This window comes from Echiichthys vipera (assembly GCF_963691815.1).
Source record: "Echiichthys vipera genome assembly, chromosome: 6".
NCBI classification, from domain to species: Eukaryota; Metazoa; Chordata; class Actinopteri; order Perciformes; family Trachinidae; genus Echiichthys; species Echiichthys vipera.
In genome coordinates this window covers 26,006,166-26,024,444 of record NC_139831.1, presented here as the reverse complement: position 1 = coordinate 26,024,444, position 18,279 = coordinate 26,006,166, and the positions used below count along the sequence as shown (strand labels likewise).

Sequence of the window (18,279 nt, the reverse complement as noted above, 5' to 3'; positions counted from 1 at the left end):
CATGAAATTACCGAACTCAATGAAACTTACCCATCGACGCAGCATTGTAGTGCTACTAGTGCTGGGCGTGATGGGCCTACCGGATTAACCACTTTACCGGTTTGAATTAAACTGATATGAATTTTGCATATAGGCTACCGGCCTACCTGTATGTAGCTGAAATAATTGCAGTAACCCTTCAACAACTGATCTCTTTAACAGGGCAACACATAAACAATTTGCAACACTAATAATTGTACAAGTACACCACCTAACTACACGTTTTTAAATTCTACCCTGAGTAGAATAAGCCACTATAAAGCTATAAGGCCCATTCATGCAAATAAATAAATTAAGAAATACCATGACATAATGTGACACTTTCAGAACCTTCAAAAAACAATGTGATACATTTTTTTGGTCATACCACCCAGCACTCGATGCTACTGTGCTGAACGCGTTGCATATCATCCCTTTAGCTTGGTGTCATCTTGGCTATACTGAGTGGGGAGCATACGTTCCCCGGGTCCAATGTTTGTATATGACATCGGACCTGTAAAAAAGGTTCAGATGTTCCGTCCATCCATCTTCAACCTCTTGTCCCTATCGGGGTCGTGGGGGGGCTGGAGCCAATCCCAGCTGACATCGGGCGCGCGGCAGGGTACACCCTGGACAGGACGCCAGTCTATCGCAGAGCACATAGAGACAAACAGAGACAGACAACCATTCACACTCACATTCACACCTATGGGCAATTTAGAGTTAATTAACCTGCACATCTTTGGACTGAGGGAGGAAGCCGGGGAACTCGGAGAAAACCCACGCAGACACGGGGAGAACATGCAAACTCCACACAGAAGGGCCCCAGCCGGGATTCGAACCAGAAACCCTCTTGCTGTGAGGCGACAGTGCTAACCACCACATCAACTTGTCGCCTTCCGATGTTCCACAGTCTGTTATTTTTTCCACAATCAGTGCCGAATTCCACAGCAAATAGGCCTATGTAGACCCTAATACTACCCCCTAACCCTGACCCTTATCCTGACCCTAACCGTAACCCCGAACCCTAACAAAATGCTGAATTAAATCAGCGAAGGTAGAGGGACCAGGGAATCCGAGCTGGGAACATAGGACCCGGGGAATATGGGATTGACCCCCATTGAGTGCTATCTTAAGGCTCATTTATGTTTTTTCCAAAGAAATAATTTAAAAAATGTATTGGTGTAACTTGGTTTAAGTATTAGTATTCAACCTTTCCTCAACCACAGAATCAAAGTATTTTTTTCCCTACACACTTGACAAACAAAATTCATGCCTGCAAGTTTATATTTGAAACACATTCGTTGGGTAGAAATATCATGCACTTATTTGTAACTTTAAGGAACCATGTGTCTTCCTTCCAGAAGTGTTTTCTAACCAATAAAATATTTGCAACTTTACACCTGTTAGCAATTTGGCTAATTAAGACCCCCCTCATTGTTTAGCATTCATATTGGTTAGCATTAGCTTAACTGGCCATAAAGTAGGCTAAGCGATTTTGGAAAACTAACAACCTAATATTTATATATTTCCCTCATTTTATGACTGGGCTTATTGGTGTTTTTTGGAAATGTTCAGTTGACAGATAACTTCCCCGCACCGATACAATGTTATCTAATGTCAGTCTCACTGAAGCTGTTTGTGTTTCCTTGCTAAGTGGTCAGACATGACTGCTGCTAGCAGGAAGGAGGAGGAGGGGCGGAGGGGCGGAGCGGCTCGGCTCACCGGGCGGTGTCAGCTGAAGAAAAGGGGACAGAGGAGCGGCTAGAGGCCGACACAGGGATTTGTTTCCCCGGTTGGTAGTACTGAATTGCAGCAGCGGACTTCAGGTAAGAGCAAGGAGCTTATTAGGGCGTTTTCTCCTGACTCGGGAGGGGAAGTGTGTGACTGAGGAGCAGGACATAGATTTATAACTCACTGCGGCACAGCTGCTGCTCATCCATTCAATCAAACATTTCACTGCCTTACCTAAGGGTGTGTGGAGAGATGTCAATTAAAACAGCAGCTATACTGTCAATGCGCAGTGTTTGGGACTCCTATCGCTACTTTGGACACTTGAAATACAATTTTCTCCCCCGACTACATGGTTTTTAGTGTTACTAACATGTAAAAATGCATTTGTGCATATTAGATGTATTTTATATTACAATTTTACGAGTATAAAGGCTATATATAAACGATGGATACTGTTTGAGCAATGTAACATGTGCTATGTTGGCTGATTTACTATGGAGCTACTTCATGGAATCACTTTAAATAGGTTTATTGTGTATTGGATGTGTCAAGATAATGTTTTTCCTGTAGTTATTGTTTATGCCCACTTGGCCACACGTTGTTTGGTTGATTCAAAACGCACAAGTTGAAGGTATATGGTATATTTGAGTGTGTCAGGCTAACTTGCAGTGTCACTTATTCAGTCATGTGCATCACCTGCTGGTGTGACTGAACCCAACTCTGAAGGGAGACCATGCAGTTTAATTGAGTCTATGTTGGATCCTCCAGGAAAGCCTGGCACTGAACTACACCGGTGATAGATGACTGATTTATGTTTCTTATGAGTACAGTTTGGTTCTGTAAACATGTTTGATTAAGAACAAAAAATACTATTTATTAACTTCATTAGCTGTCCTTTTTTCTGGCACACACAGATGTCTCATCAATAGCCCGTATCTCAAACATGCCATCTAAGATCATCCTATTTCATTTATTTATTTATTTTTTATTCATCATGCAATTATGCAATGTACCCAGAAAACATAGCAAGGACAAAGTGTAAAAGCAATGTGTGTTCTTTTTGAAGCAGTGACATCTGGTGGCAGTAAGAGGCGACTGTGGCAAGACACTGAGCCCCAAATGCTTCGTGAGGTTTGAATGATTAGATTTGATGATGGGCAGGTGTCTGTGTGATCTTCTGTGTCTGTTGTCATGAGCATGATACAGTCTGTGTTGTGTGTACAGGTCTGTTTTGCATTAAGGAGAATGCGTTGCCATCCATTATTCAAATAACCTTAAAAATAACTGACGTTAGGTCATATGTCTGCCCACTGGTGTTATACTGTTTTCTTAAGCGTGCTTTTGGAGAGATAAGTGCTCCAGCCTGCGTGTGTCTGCCTGACTATGAAACCACAATGTTTGCATGTCTGTGCTGAAGCACAGCCCATTTGTTTATTTGATAATGCTGTCACAGGAGATTGGAATCACCTGAAACGTTACGTCACCCAGAGAGCAATCCTGATTGAATCTGAGTGGAATTTGATGTGGAAAGGTGCTTTTAGAATAAAATAAATGGTCAAAAACAACAGTTTGAGAGGATTTTCTAGCCGGCTCCTAGCTAATGTCTCTTCAAAGTCACAGGTGGAAGATCATTCAGCAAATCCAGTCTTTTAATTAATGATAAAAAGGGGAAACTTGTATTTGTTAGATTTGTTTCGATCAGCCCTATTTTTCTTTGACGTTTGATGTCAGTGTTATCTCGGGCTTATGATGCTTGATTGTCTGGATGGCTGTGGCTTCCAAGGTTTGTGCATTGACTGTCTCTAAGTTGCCATGTGTTCTTGTCTCAGCTAGCAGGGTGCTGCTCTGCAGGAGAAGGCTCTCTCTTAAATTAAATCATATAGAGTACAGGCTAGTGTCACCATCTCTTATTACCGGGCCTGTATATCAAGGCCAATCATTTCTATACCATTATCTGATGTATTGTGTGATACATTAAGTTTCCATGCTACTACTGAGCTCTGCTTTTTTGCTACAGAAAGCATCTTCTAGCCTAAGATCTATCAGGATTTATGCTACTGAAGGGATCTGCTACTTCAGTTCCTATTTAAGGATCAGCCCACCCAAATGACACAATCATTTTCTCATACAGCAGGCCACCTTTGGTTTGACCTGGGGCTGGTTTCACATAGATTGACTTTGGCTTAGTTCTAACTGCTAGTCAGACTTTATATTGATGTCTAAATTTACCCAAATAACACAGGTGTTAGTCCACAGTTAGCCTAGGGGCAGGGCAGCTCAAAGAAGTCTGGAGTAATCTAGCAGAAAAATGACTGTAAAGCTGGTCTAACATTAAAGAGCAGTCTGAACCAGTGTTTGTGAAACTGTTCCCTGGGGAGGTTTGGACCCCGCGACACATGACATGAACTAAAGTATGGTCTGTCTGTGGAACACCGGAGTACCCAGGACGATGTTTCTGCAAAGACATGTTGCTTTTTTGGATGCTTTGCCAAATTACCATTCACCTCCATTGTATTTGGGTGGTAGAGAGGGCCCCAGAGCTCTCAAAACGTAAGCAAGCCAGATCAAATCATTGTGATTGCCATTTAAGAGTGGAAAAGTCTTTTATTAGTGTGTGATTTGGATGAACTGATTATTTACCTTCAAGCTAATGTGGATCATATAAAACCTGTTTTTGTTATGGAGAGAGCTGTTAAATATAAAGCTATACTTTAAATAGACATCTGCATAAGCTATAATGCAAACGTTCTACAGCATCATATTGTACCAAAGGCAAAGTACATAAATCTGGTAGCTCTTTGTACAACAGATGTATGTTCCTGGCTGAGTTAACATGGCCGTGCTGTTAGAGAGCATGGCTCCAGACTGAGCCAAGGGTGAAACAGTGATTAGAGGAATACGCCATGCTATTGTAGACAATAGAGCCTTAAACCATCTTATTTAAAGAGCGACTAAACCCCAGAGTTTTGGCTGAACACTGGAAACTCATAAAAATGCGTCTTTCAAGAAAAGTATCAACAAAAGCAGGGGTGGAGGTTAAGACATGTCCAGTCACTCCTACGTCACTCCTCCACCTTCTGCAGCTGCAGTCAGTGTTTGTAAGAGCAGGGAGGGGGCTAGGTTATGTCTATCATGGCAGCTTTCATCACCAACAACATTTTGTGAATATGTCAAATACTTCACACCTTAATGTCAAGATTTGGATTTGAACCCACTATTATATACACACATACATTTGTTTTCAACTGTAAAAAAGGTTTGGGGCTTTAACATGTTCACATCCATATTTTGGGCATCTAAGAGTACAACAGAAAGATTTGTTAAACAGATACTATAAAATGATTAACTATTGGGGATGGGACAATAATTTGTTTTGTCATGATTTAAAAAAAACACTCGCTCTAAGTTGATTGTGGTGAATTTCCATTCTCTTCATGATCGTGAATAGCCTGGTGAGCCACCTGCAGTTTACTTTGTTTACTTTATTTTGTCCTCTTGTAATTGCTGATAATTTAGCTGTAGTCGCCCATACAGTAAGTACCAGTTGAAATCAGGTAGAATTTACTGTTTTTTACAGAAAATTATCCTGATTGTTGCCAATTAGAAGTAGAAAGTGATCATTGGTTGTACACTTAACATCCCTGTGCATGTACTTTTCAAGCACAGCAGCTAATGTCGGTTTGATCATTTAATAGCCTATACTTGTGTAGAAACGCGGATCTTCTCTCTTACCGCTGCAAGTCTGTTCCACTGTTTTTTTATGCCATTTTAAAAAAGGCGACCTTAAGATTACCTTATTTAATATAGTGTATTTCTCCTTAAAAATGATTGATGTTTCCTATCTGTGAAATACAAAATGTGTGTGTCTTTTAAACAAAATGTAAGAAAGTGATTCCTGGATATTTTGTGCCATTTTAAGAGTTTTAAGCATATTTAGATAATAATCTGTACAATATTGTGACTTAAAATAAATTTTTGGCTAGGATAATAATGACGTGAAATTTTTATATCATTGCATTCCTAGACACTATGTCACGTCCTCTTACAAAATGAACATTTCAATTTATAAGCAGTAGTACACTTGGTCAGGTATTACCACCAGCAAATTGTGGCTAAAGTCACCCAATGTTATCAAATGTATCAAACCTTTACTGACTTTATGACTCTTCTAGTTGTGCTACCGTCATAACATTTGAGCATTTCTAGTAATAACTTGTGACACTTGTGCCCCAGTGGCTGCTGTTCAGCAAACGTTGCACAGGGTCATTTAAGTGCATGGACGTTCACCAACACAGCCAATCAAACACCCTCATAACACCAAACCATTTTATCCATAAGACTGACATTAACCTATACGCCAAAGAGGATTTTTGAGAAATACTGACTTACTTATTGAGAAATAGTAACTTTAGCACACGCTCAGGCTGCCAATAATCTCAATGGTTCAATTAAAATGAAGTACTGAGTATAATTTGATGGCAAAGTATCATTTCCAATCTTTGTAAAGAGTTATTCGACAGTACCTAAATGCAGCTGCTGTTTTCTCTTAGGTGTCAGCATGTCAACAGGTGTCAGCGCTGAGGAGATGGAGGAGATCACGGAGGGCTTCCAGAAAGTGGGTGAGTAAAAACGCATGTGTGTGTGCAGATATTGCAGACACTATCGCACAACGATGAATTAGTCAGTCACGTCTGAAGTGGGGTAAAGCAGCTGACGGACACATGTCCTTATGCATTGTGTGTGCACCACCTGACGCACAGATGTATTCCTTGGGGTTTATGTAAAGAAATGAAAGGTTTGATCCACATTTAAGTTATGGCTTTAAGGGATACTTTGACATTTTTGGAAAATATGCTTATTGTTAGCTCTGCATAAAGACTGCAAACCCAGCAGAGGTTGAGGTATCCTGACCTTTTGGTCCTCTGTATGGGTCGAACTTTGACCATTATCTTCCCACAATGCATCCCAGGAGCTGTAACCTCCATCAATGCACACCTCACATCTGATTCTTGGTGTTTAGAATATCACATGTAAAACTTGTCATGAAGATGCTTACTAAATCCAGATAGTGTTTGTATTAATCGGTAAAAAGAGAAGAGCGCCGTTGGCTCTAATTCAAATATTGCTTGCCATTTTCTCCACCCCACTTCTCCAGATGTGGATGGTAATGGGTACATCTGCGCCTCTGAACTGGGCTCACTCTTCCGTGAGGTCGGCTGTCAGTTGCCTGGATACCAGATCAGAGAGCTCCTTCAGAAGCTGGACAGAGACAACGACAGCCATATCAGCTTGGAAGAGTTCACGGCTGTAGGTAACACTAGCTAGCTAACTAACTCACATAACTGACTCACAACTTTATTAACAGCTCACTATCAACTGAATAAATAAAGTCCTAACTCGATGGCTGACTGATAAATTGGCTGACTAGATTAAATTAAAACTGATTACTAAAGTACTGTTTATGATACTGTTTATTTTGTTTTTTATTTTTTAACTCATCAGTGTTAATGACTAATGACTATATTCATGAGTATCTTAAAGTGTAATTCCAGCGCAAAATCATCCCATGGTATTTTTTGGCACTTGCATACATCAAATAATCCATCAAGACATTTTTTTTTCCAAGTATAAACTATTTACGTAGAAATACGGTAGTGTCGCTGAACACCAACCTCTGCAGTAGCATGAGAAGTGTCCCTACACATAAAACAAAGCACCAATGGGCTCCTTCCTTTTGGATTGACTTTGGTAATCCACTTGAATGGACTTTACTATGAGAGGAGCTGGTACCTGGGCCAGTAAGTAAGTCTTTCAAAACACTCTTAATAAACTCTGGGTTCACTAACTACGTTGTTGGTGCTTTGTTTTATGTGTAGGGACTCTTCTCATGCTGCTGCAGAGGTTTGGTGTTATTTTGAGTAGCATTAGTGTTAAAAAAGCTGTTTTAATGCCTTCACCATAATGCCCCAAGCTAATCAGTGTTAGCCACGTCCTGCTATTAGCGACTCTACCCGACCCTTCCTTAATAGTTGTACCACAAAAAACAGTCTCGATGGCTTATGTGATGTAGGTTAGTGCCGAAAAAAGACCATGGGATGATTTTGCGCCGGAATTTCACTTTAACAAATGAAGCCGCAGATTAATTGATTGATTTCTTTTTTCAGATTTTCAATGATTTGAAGGACGACCGTATGGCCCAGGGTTTCAGGAAAGCTCTGAACAAGAAAGAAGGCATCTTAGCCATCGGGGGAACCAGCGAGATCTCTAGTGAAGGAACTCAGCATTCAATCTCTGGTTAGTAAAGCTTTAGAAACACTAAAAATATCTGGTTCCCGATGCCCATCAATGTCATCAAACCAAGACAATATCCTGACTGTTGACTGAACTGTATTTCAGAGCAGGAGCGCTATGCCTTTGCCAACTACATCAACTCTTCTTTGGAGAAGGATCCAGACTGTAAACACGTCCTGCCCATCAACCCTGAAACTGAAGCCCTGTTCAAAGCGGTGGCAGATGGCGTCATACTTTGGTAAACCTTGACAAAAATCATAAAGCATCTTGATACTTCACTTTGTAATTATGTGTACTTGCCTATCGATAACTTACGTTTTTTCCTTTATCCTTAAATTGACCTGTAACTCCTTATCTGTTAAATTTAACCACTTGTATTTACGGTTTATATAAAACACGTTTTTCTCGTGTTTTTGCAGTAAACTCATCAACCTCTCTGTTCCTGACACCATTGATGAGAGAACCATCAATAAAAAGAAACTCACAGCTTTCACCACACAGGTTAGTTGGTTAGTTAGTTAGTTAGTTACTTAGTTGCTTACAGTTAAGTAGAGAGGTGAATGGGTTTCAATAAAGTTTACAAAAGAGCAAAAAAAAAGGTCAACACATGAACTTGACAAGATGGAGGCTCTGAAAGAACAGGCTCGCCTACAATCACAGTTTACCGCCAAAAAGGTTGCTAAAAATAAGGCATCTCAAATTTGATGGATAATGACTTTAATTTGTTAATCCCAGGATCCAATGGTCATAGAAAACCTGGAAAAGTTATAGAATTTCACTTTCTCATTTTCCAGTCCTGGAAAAGACATGAAATTAGTTCTTGGTATTTTGTTGTGTAATGAAATTAATTGTTACAATAATCTTTTGTTGAAAACCTTCCACGTAATGTAACACAACGCTGTTTTTTTTTGTGTTTCTCTGCCTTATGTTGCTCATATGCGTTGATGCGACATAACGTTTTGTTCCCCATCACATAAGTTTTTTTTCATTTTCTCCCTGCGTTCCCATGTAGGCCAGCTAGCGTTCGCAGCAGCTCTTTGTACTCTCTCCCCTGAGTTTCCTTTTATAAATACCAATGACTTCCCACCTGCAGTGAATGATGCCGGGATGATCTCCAGACTCCACCCACTGTCACCCCACTATCTAACATAAATGGCATATGCTAAATATCTCATGAATATGGACGCTATCTTAATGAGGACATTAGATTGACTGACGCGAGGAAAATGACACAAGAAGGCGGAAAAAGCAAAGTTCTCTGAAGAGGAAATGGAGGCGCTCATTGCTAAGGTGGAGCACCGCAAAAAAGTGTTTGGAAGCCTCAGTAGAGTTTCAAATAAATAAAAGCCAAGTGGCAACATGTCACCACAGCTGTGAATCAAGTTAACTCCACCGTTATTATTTGTAAGGAAGTTTAGCATATTCATATATAAAATATTGCAAGCTTTAAAAATGGGAATAATATGGCAAGCCTTATTGTGTTTATATGAAGTAAGAAATATTTGAAATATGATATGATATTTGAAATAATTATTTGTGACAACTGAGATCTGTCTGTCTGTCTGGGCCTCTTATCAACCAACTTTTGTTTCTCCAACAGGAGAATCTGAACTTGGCTCTGAATTCAGCCTCGGCCATCGGCTGCCAAGTTGTCAACATCGGGGCTCAAGACCTGAAGGAGGGAAAACCTCACCTGGTGCTCGGACTCCTCTGGCAGATTATCAAGATAGGACTGTTTGCTGATATAGAGCTGAGCCGCAATGAAGGTACGTACACACACTCTTGTATATGGTACTTAAAGTACCTACACAGACAAACTTCACATTACAATATAACAAAAGTTGTCAACACTGAACCTTAGCAGCATAACGGTGAGATGGAATGAAAAATTATAAACTTGGATCAACAAATGCAGACAATCAATCCCACAAATCAGTCATGCATGTCTTCCTGTGTACAGCTATAGCAGCGTTGCTGGAGGAAGGAGAGAGTCTGGAAGAGCTGATGAAACTCAGCCCTGAGGAGCTGCTGCTGCGCTGGGCCAACTTCCATTTAAAGAAAGTTGGCATGTCCATATCAAACTTTTCTGGAGATATCAAGGTAAGGAAATGTTGGCGCGGTAGCTAAACCTCTTACTGTACATTACTGAAACCTTAGTTTCAGGGTCTAACCTGAGTAGTCCATACGTCTGATAGATATCTTTTTTTTTAAAAAGGTTTACTATTGTACTATTGTTGTGACAGTTACAACATGGTGCCAGTGAAATCAACCTACAGGAGACTAAATGTGACCTTTGTGGTAGGGCTGGGCCATATGATAAGGGATGTCACAATATGGTATTTAAAAAAAAAAAAAAGTCATAGTTTCATGGATTTCATGATTATTAAATGGGGAACAATTCAACACTATGGAAGCAAAAAGACACTTTCTTTTGCTCTCACAAATAAAACACACTACCTAAATTGAGGGTTTAGCACATACTCATGGAACTGGAGTTGCGTCCAGATAACTACTACATATCCCTGCAAGGTTCAAAAAGTAAACGGCAATGCGTTGTGAACTCCTCAAAGCCAGTTTAAACAGGTCCAGCATATTAAAAAAAAGTGTTCGACTTTTGGGTGCCACATTTTGGAAATGTATCTCCATCATCTACAACAACTCCCTGGTCATTTAGTTTGTCCAAAATTCTCCCATGTTTCCGATTTAAGGCACTTTTTATGCAGATATAAGGCTTTTGCAGCTCTTGCTCAATGCTTCAGGTGACCCGAGGAATTCGTTTTCACAGGGAAACACTGCAGGAATCAGGACACCAAAGATATTGTAGATTCTTTAATTCTTAGTTATAAAATATGCCGTTATTTTACTTATATTTCTTTATGGCAAGATCTGTTAATCCTGACATCCCTAAAGATGACACATAGCATGATCTGAAAATGTCTAATGTATGTATTATCATTTCTATTGCATGTTGAAAATCGTGTGCGCGTGCGTGCGTGTGTGTTTGTGTATTTTATGCCCTACTTTGTGTTGGGGAGTGACTGTCTGGTATTTCATCATATCTCACTTTGTGTTGATGTGTCTGTGCAGGACTCCAAGGCATACTTCCACTTGCTGGAGCAGATCGCTCCAGACGGCAGCAAAGAGGACGTCCCACGGATTGAGATTGACATGACTGGTCTTTATGTCAGTTGATAAGACAATAGTTATATGTAATACACAACTTTTATCTTAGCAAAGCCTAATGCTGCACGTACACATTTAACTTTTTATACTCTTTATGTAGTATTATTAGTTACAGCTTAAATCAGTCCTGACTTTGGGCGTCACTGGATCAAGACTCAGTCTGTTTTAAACACACAAACGCACACACTGGTATGTCACTGAAACTGAGCGCGAGTCAATTTGCCTTCCAAAACCCAGTTGATGCTTTTCATTTGGCTATCGGAGGCTGAATGGACGCTGACTTCCTGCACTTCTCAGAACAGAATAGAAATACTTTATTGATCCCCAGCTGGGAAATTCTTGCTTCCTGTAGGATTATATTAGGATCACAATAATCATTCTTACTCAAATCATGTCAAATCCCAACAATCTTTAGGTCTAGACCACCCTGTTATTTATTTATGTTTGGGTTGCCCCACGAGCAAACAGTGACCGTAACAGTTACAACGAAAACCTTCCTTTTTAACAGGCAGGAACATCAGACAAACGTCAGGCAGTATGGTGGACAACCATCTGTCTTGACTGGTTTGGGGGAAAGGGGCGGACGGAGAGAAAGAGAGACCGAATGATCTGAATAGAAGCAATAATAGCAGCAATACATCCAGAAACAATACAGAATATCTGGATCTATTTGAGCTATTTAATGTCTTAGATTCTGATTTTTACTTGATGGACTTTTCATTTATAGATATTCGTATAAGCTTTGATGAAGGGAGCCTGAGAACTAAGAATTCACTGTTACAGTTGTGCAAATGACAATGAAGAACGTGTGATTTATGAATTTAATGTATGGGAACCCTTATTTAAAGGATGCCCCCCCCCACCCCCAACAATATGTAAATCTGCGTGTGTGTTTGTGTGTGTGTGTCACCAGGAGAAGGACCTGGCAAAGAGAGCCGATTTGATGCTCAAACAGGCTGACCGCCTCGGCTGCCGACAGTTCGTAACTGCCACTGATGTAGTGTCTGGAAACTCAAAGCTCAACATGGCCTTTGTCGCCACGCTCTTCAACAAACACCCGGCTCTCACCAAACCAGAAAACCAAGAGTGGAATCTGGAGAGTAAGCATGGATGAATACTACACCCAAGTTCCAGACATGTTGGAAGTTGTTCCTGGTTCTGTGAGGCTCACCTCTCTTTTATTGTCTCTCTCAAGGCGAGACCAGAGAAGAGAGAACTTTCAGAAACTGGATGAACTCCCTGGGCGTCAGTCCTCATGTCCACCATATCTACGGGTCAATATCCCCCTGGCTGCACTTATCATGTTTATTGTTTATTGCTACACTGAAGCACATTGTTTAAATACATCCATGTGTGTGTCCATGCAGTGATCTGCAGGATGCCATGGTGATTCTCCAGCTTTATGAAAGGATTAAGGTGCCCGTGGACTGGGACAGCAGAGTCAACCACCCTCCATTCAAGGGAATCGGAGGAGGCCATTTAAAAAAGGTAAACTATATAAATACTATTTCACAAACTGCTACAGTATGTACTGTATGCTTTAAAGCTGAAGTCTGTAAAATAAGTTTTTTTTTTTATATTCACGCCTGACAACCAACTGGAGGCACACAGTTACTATGGCTACAATCCCGACTAGACATTAATACACTGTATAGATAACATAACAGAAACGCATACCTGTATAACTCTGTCTCATTCTGAACAACTGAGGTTACTGTTGAATATATAAATTGTGTGTCTGTGTGTGCAACAGATGGAGAACTGTAACTATGCTGTGGAGCTGGGTAAGTCAAAAGCTGGTTTCTCCCTGGTGGGAATTGGCGGACAGGACCTCTACGATGGAAATGCAACTCTAACTCTGGCAGTGGTGTGGCAGCTGATGAGGAGGTGATTGACCCTAAATGGTGAAACTCATCACGTCATTAATTCTGACAAGTTGAGAGACTGGCCATAAAGTAGTGAAAAAACACCACTGAGAAGAAAGGCAGCATGTTTTGGCCTTCAGACTGTGGATTTTTGAGTGGCTATACTGCCCAAAACAGGGAGAGGGCGCTGCTCCATCAACAAAGAGTCACAGTGTTCTCACTTTCTGCTAATGTTATTGTAGTGGAAGGCGTTAAAGGCAGATCCAAAGGTCACTTCCAACATGTCTGTTCATTTTAGTGAAGTCATAGAGAAAAGGAATATTCAGAAATACACCTGGGAAGGCGGGGTGCAAAGAATCCCCCCCCCCCCCCCTTTGTGACTGAAAACCATGGGGTTTATGGGAAATGTAGTACTAATTTAGCAAAATAATAACATTGGAAATTACAGTTTTGGGAGGCTGCTAGCCCTCTCATATGGTTTCATTTATTTAAAGTAATCTCAGCAAGGTATTTTAGTTATTGAAGCATGTTGCACCATTTTTTTTATATTGAACTCACCGATTGTACCCCAGGCTCCATACTGGACACAGAATATGGTTTGATTAAAATGTTGATATTGTTACTTGTTGGCTTATAATCTTTGTGCAGATACACGTTAAATGTTCTCGAAGACCTTGGAGACGGAGAAGTTGCAGGAGATGATTTGATTGTTTCATGGGTCAACAAGACTTTGGCTGAGGCTGGCAAGAGTTCATCTATCAAAAGCTTTAAGGTGAATTTTACTTAAGTTATATTTGAAAGCCCCCATTGTTAAAAGTGAGATGTCTTAGTTTTTATATAGCACCTTGACCCGTTTTATAATAATAAAAAAAAAAAAGAGTATCAAAACGCACAATCCACAGAGAAAAGCCCACGGCCTGTATTCAGAAACTCTTTGAACTAGCCATCAGGACTTATGTATGGTTGTGATGTTACAGCTCTACTATATATAGGTAGAAAGTGCCCCTGCAGTGCTGTTACAATCACAACCCAGCTGCAATGACACTGTTAAGACGCAGAGAGCGGATCTGCGGATGACTCAGAGACACTGACCAATCAAAGCAGACTAGGCTTTTTCAGGAGTGGGGTCTTAGGGCACACTCACACTGCCCTTTCATACTGTGCCCAAGCACGCTTCATCCTAAAGCACGGGGCACGGTACCAATGGACAATAAGTGCGCCCTAAAGAGACCGGCGCTAAAACAGAGCGTTTCAGACAGAGGGTGAATACAGGTCTATTCAGAAAGACGGGATGAGAAAAATGTGTTTTGTTCTCGTTGAAGATTAAAGCATGTAAACATGTTCTAATAGAAACCCAAAATACTAGTATGAACCTAAAAATTGGCAGAATGTGGGACCTTTTTAGTAGTATAGTTCACAACTAACCTGTGGGCAGAGGTTGAGATCATGCATGAGTTTGATTTTCTTCAGTTCTGGACCTGTTTTGTGCATGTCAACTATACATGTGTGCTGTCTGTGTGTATCCCTCTGTTCAGGACAAATCCATCGGTACCAGCATGCCAGTTCTGGACCTGATAGATGCCATTCAGCCACAAAGTGTGAACTTTGAGCTGGTTCAAACAGGAAGTCTGTCAGACGAAGACAAACTAAACAATGCCAAGTAATCCCCTACCTGCTCTTTCTATGACTTTGTTTATTCGTAGTTGCTGGGTCTTAGCATGCCGTTATATTTGTGACTAAATTCTGAGTGTGCATGAGTGAATTATTATCATTCAAAGACTATTTGCATTTGAGCAACACACTTACTCTGTACGCTCTCAAGTTTACCTGGAGAGCGAGAGAGTGTGAGTGAGTGAGTGTGCGAGTCATTTTCAACCAGGGGAAAAAAATTTCAGCAATTACAAACTCAATTTTGACACAAACTGCATGACTACACATGATGATGATGCTGGTGGTGATGAAAGAAAATGTCGAAGAAAAATGAACGTATCTAATGCCTAAATGAGTAATACAGTGAGTGTGAGATCAATACGTTGCCATAGTGATGCTAACCATGACCCTTGTCTGAACTGCAGGTATGCCGTTTCCATGGCGAGGAAGATTGGGGCCAAAGTCTACGCCCTGCCTGAGGACCTGGTAGAGATCAACCCTAAAATGGTGATGACCATCTTCGCCTGTCTGATGGGGAGAGGCATGAAGAGGGCTTAAAGGACACACACACACACTCTCTCTGAGTGTCTTGTGTTGTGAAAACAGCTGCATTGCGTTGTTCTGCCAAAATAAAAGTGTCACTTTAATGATCTATTCTGCAATTTCACTGTAAGAAAACAGAAAAACAACTGTGCATACTGAATTAGAATTTTCTAAATGTTTGCAGTGATGTGAGACTTTTTTTTTTTTTTTTTCTGAATCTCAGTTTTGCTTTTGGACACTACAGCGGTTGAGAGATTTTCTGTCACATTAAGAAACACCTTCACACTTCTATCTATGGGCAGTAAGGAAAGTTGTCTAGACCGGCACCCAGTGCAGGGTATGCCCAGTGCATGCTGGGTCAGACTCCTGTCTGCCTGTGACCCTGGTGAGGGGAAAGCCTGTTGAGGAAACAATTGAGTAACATGTTTTGTTTCTTTAAATGTTTCCCATGTATCACGGCCGTTACATTTAAAGAAACAAAACATGTTATATACATATTCACATCTCTGATGATAGATGGGTGGTAATTCTTCTCTCAGCATTTGTTATTTTTGATGTTTTTTTAATCCCTTATGAGACTAGACTGCTCTCTCACCTCTTCTGCTGGTCTCTGACTGTCCCAGCTGCAGTTTCCCATGTGTCACTGCCTCAGGATCTACAGACTAAGTTCTGCTGTATCTTCCAATGTGCCAGTTCACAGTATGAGCATTTATTGTACTTAAGCCATAATATATTCCTTACCAAATAACTTTTGGCCTTATGCAGAAAATCCATTAATAATACAACACAATCATGAATGTATATCCATTATAAAGCCACACATTTGGGGGTATTAAATAGCTGATTATTGTATAAAAATGGTTTAAAAAGTCATTTATTTGCAGCTGGAAACATTTCCGACCCCTTGTGTAAATTATAAAAGCCCCTTGAAGTACTAAGTAGTCCCAGCCCCTGTGTACCGTTTACTGAATCCTATTGGGCCTCTAATCAGTGCACAGCTTTCCCGTCTGAGTCCAGATCAAGGAACCAACAGAACATCTAAATTTAAAGAGTTTATAACGTATAACTGATCCATATGTCAAGGAACATGCATTCAGATTTTCTGTTGCTGATTAAACAGCCAGGATTAAAAAGGGGCTGTTTTAAAAACATTCAAAGTTGGATTACGAGTTCTGTATTAATCAAAAATAATAATTTTGCCTTAATGCTGCAGTTGATTATGTGGATATGTTTAAAAGTTATCCAGGTTTGTTGCTGCTAATGTAAACATTCCACTATTTTGTTTTTTTTGTTCCTCTTTCCCAAATGTTTCTGTCAACATCTTTCCCTTGGAATTCACTGTGGGTAAAAATATGACATGACAGCAATACTTCCAAAACTCAGTGTGTACAATCAGATCGATAATATTCAATAAAAGCATTTTTCCATATATTGTTTGATCGTTTTGTTTGTTTTTATTCTTTGTGTGCCACTGAGATCTGGGTTTTTAGAAGTATTTAATTATAATTAATGGGTGAGTGGGAATTAGGGTGGAATTCAATCAAGTATGCATTTAAAACTAAACATAAGAAATTCTTTTTAAAAGTCATTACATGTGCCAACTTCAAATTAAATGTATGGATTCTGTCTCTAAAGGATGTAATACTTTGAATATTAATCAATTCCATCAAGTTTGAGCATATTAAAATGGATTTAGAGATATCTCTCAAATACATATACACTCACCGGCCACTTTATTAGGCACACCTTGTGCTTAATAAAGTGTCAGTGTGGTCTTCTGCTGATGTTCCCTCTCTGTAGAAAGTAGGTGGTGTTGTGTGTTCACAGATGCTCTCCTGCATTCCTCTTTTGGAACCAGTGGATATTTGAGTTACTGTCGCCTTTCTATCAGCTCCAATCAGTCTGGCCATTCTCCTCTGACCTCTGGCTGAAACAAGGCATTTGTGCCCACAGAACTGCCGCTCACTGGATCTTTTCTCTTTTTGGGACCATTCTCTGTTAACCCTAGAGATGGTTGTGTGTGAAAATCCCAGTAGATCAGCAGTTTGTGAAATACTCAGACCAGCCCGCACCAACAACCACGCCACGTTCAAAGTCACTTCAGTCACCTTTCTTCCCCGTTCTGATGCTCACTTTGAACTGCAGCACATCGTCTTCACCATGTCTACATGCCTAAAGGCATTGAGTTGCTGCCATGTGCTTGGCTGATTTGAGATGTGCTTTAACGAGCAGTTGGACATGTGCACCTAATAAAGTGGCCGGTGAGGGTATGTGCAGTGTTGAAAAACTAAACAGCTTACTAATTCACTTTTATGAAACAATCTAAACAATGACATAAAATAATAACAATAAACACTGAATTATTTTGGTGGCACACACTAGTCTCCATATTCTCACAAGAAGAAATGCTCCGCTAGCTCAACAATTTGAGAATACACTTCTATCTGCCAGTACAAGAAAAATAAGATGAAATTAAACATGAAAACTTAGCATGGTGATGAATAATAATATCAAAATGACTTGGTATATCTAAATAATTCCTTTATATCTCAAAATAATGAAAAAAACCTCAAAATAATGACTTTGTATATTAAACTAATGAAAAACTCAAAATAATGAAACACTCAAAATGACTTGGTATATCAAAATAATGACTATCTCTAAATAATTACTTTATATCTCAAAATAATGAAATACTCTCTAAATAATGACAATGGCCCTCTATCAAACGAACGTACGGCAGAAAAACGTGCGTACGACCATTTCCACGCAAACTTCGGCATTTATCAATTTGGACGTGACACGATTCTTTTATATTTCAAAACAGCTCGGCTCCAGCCCCCCGCGACCCCGACAGGGACAAGCGGTTGAAGATGAATGAATGAATGAATGTGTTGGCGCGCGGCTGCAGGAAGGCGCACTGCAGAGCCAAAGTCATCTCCTCGGTTCATGGCTACCCTCGATAAATTGCATTAAATCACACAAGGTATCAGAT

The 18,279-nt window shown here is 40.2% G+C and overlaps 1 protein-coding gene across 1 annotated transcript; it reads left to right on the top strand.

Moving 5' to 3' along the window:
• The first annotated feature begins 1,756 nt into the window (after positions 1–1,756).
• LOC310948508 (plastin-3-like) lies at positions 1,757–16,713 on the top strand. The gene is made up of 16 exons (XM_083915662.1): positions 1,757–1,847; positions 6,303–6,371; positions 6,908–7,059; positions 7,917–8,046; positions 8,149–8,281; positions 8,463–8,544; positions 9,644–9,809; positions 10,004–10,143; positions 11,131–11,226; positions 12,140–12,326; positions 12,422–12,500; positions 12,594–12,714; positions 12,980–13,113; positions 13,740–13,863; positions 14,627–14,751; positions 15,167–16,713. Exons 2-16 carry the CDS (start codon positions 6,311–6,313, stop codon positions 15,297–15,299), a joined length of 1,863 nt encoding a protein of 620 aa, XP_083771788.1. The 5' UTR covers positions 1,757–1,847; positions 6,303–6,310; the 3' UTR covers positions 15,300–16,713.
• The last annotated feature ends 1,566 nt before the right edge of the window (positions 16,714–18,279 follow it).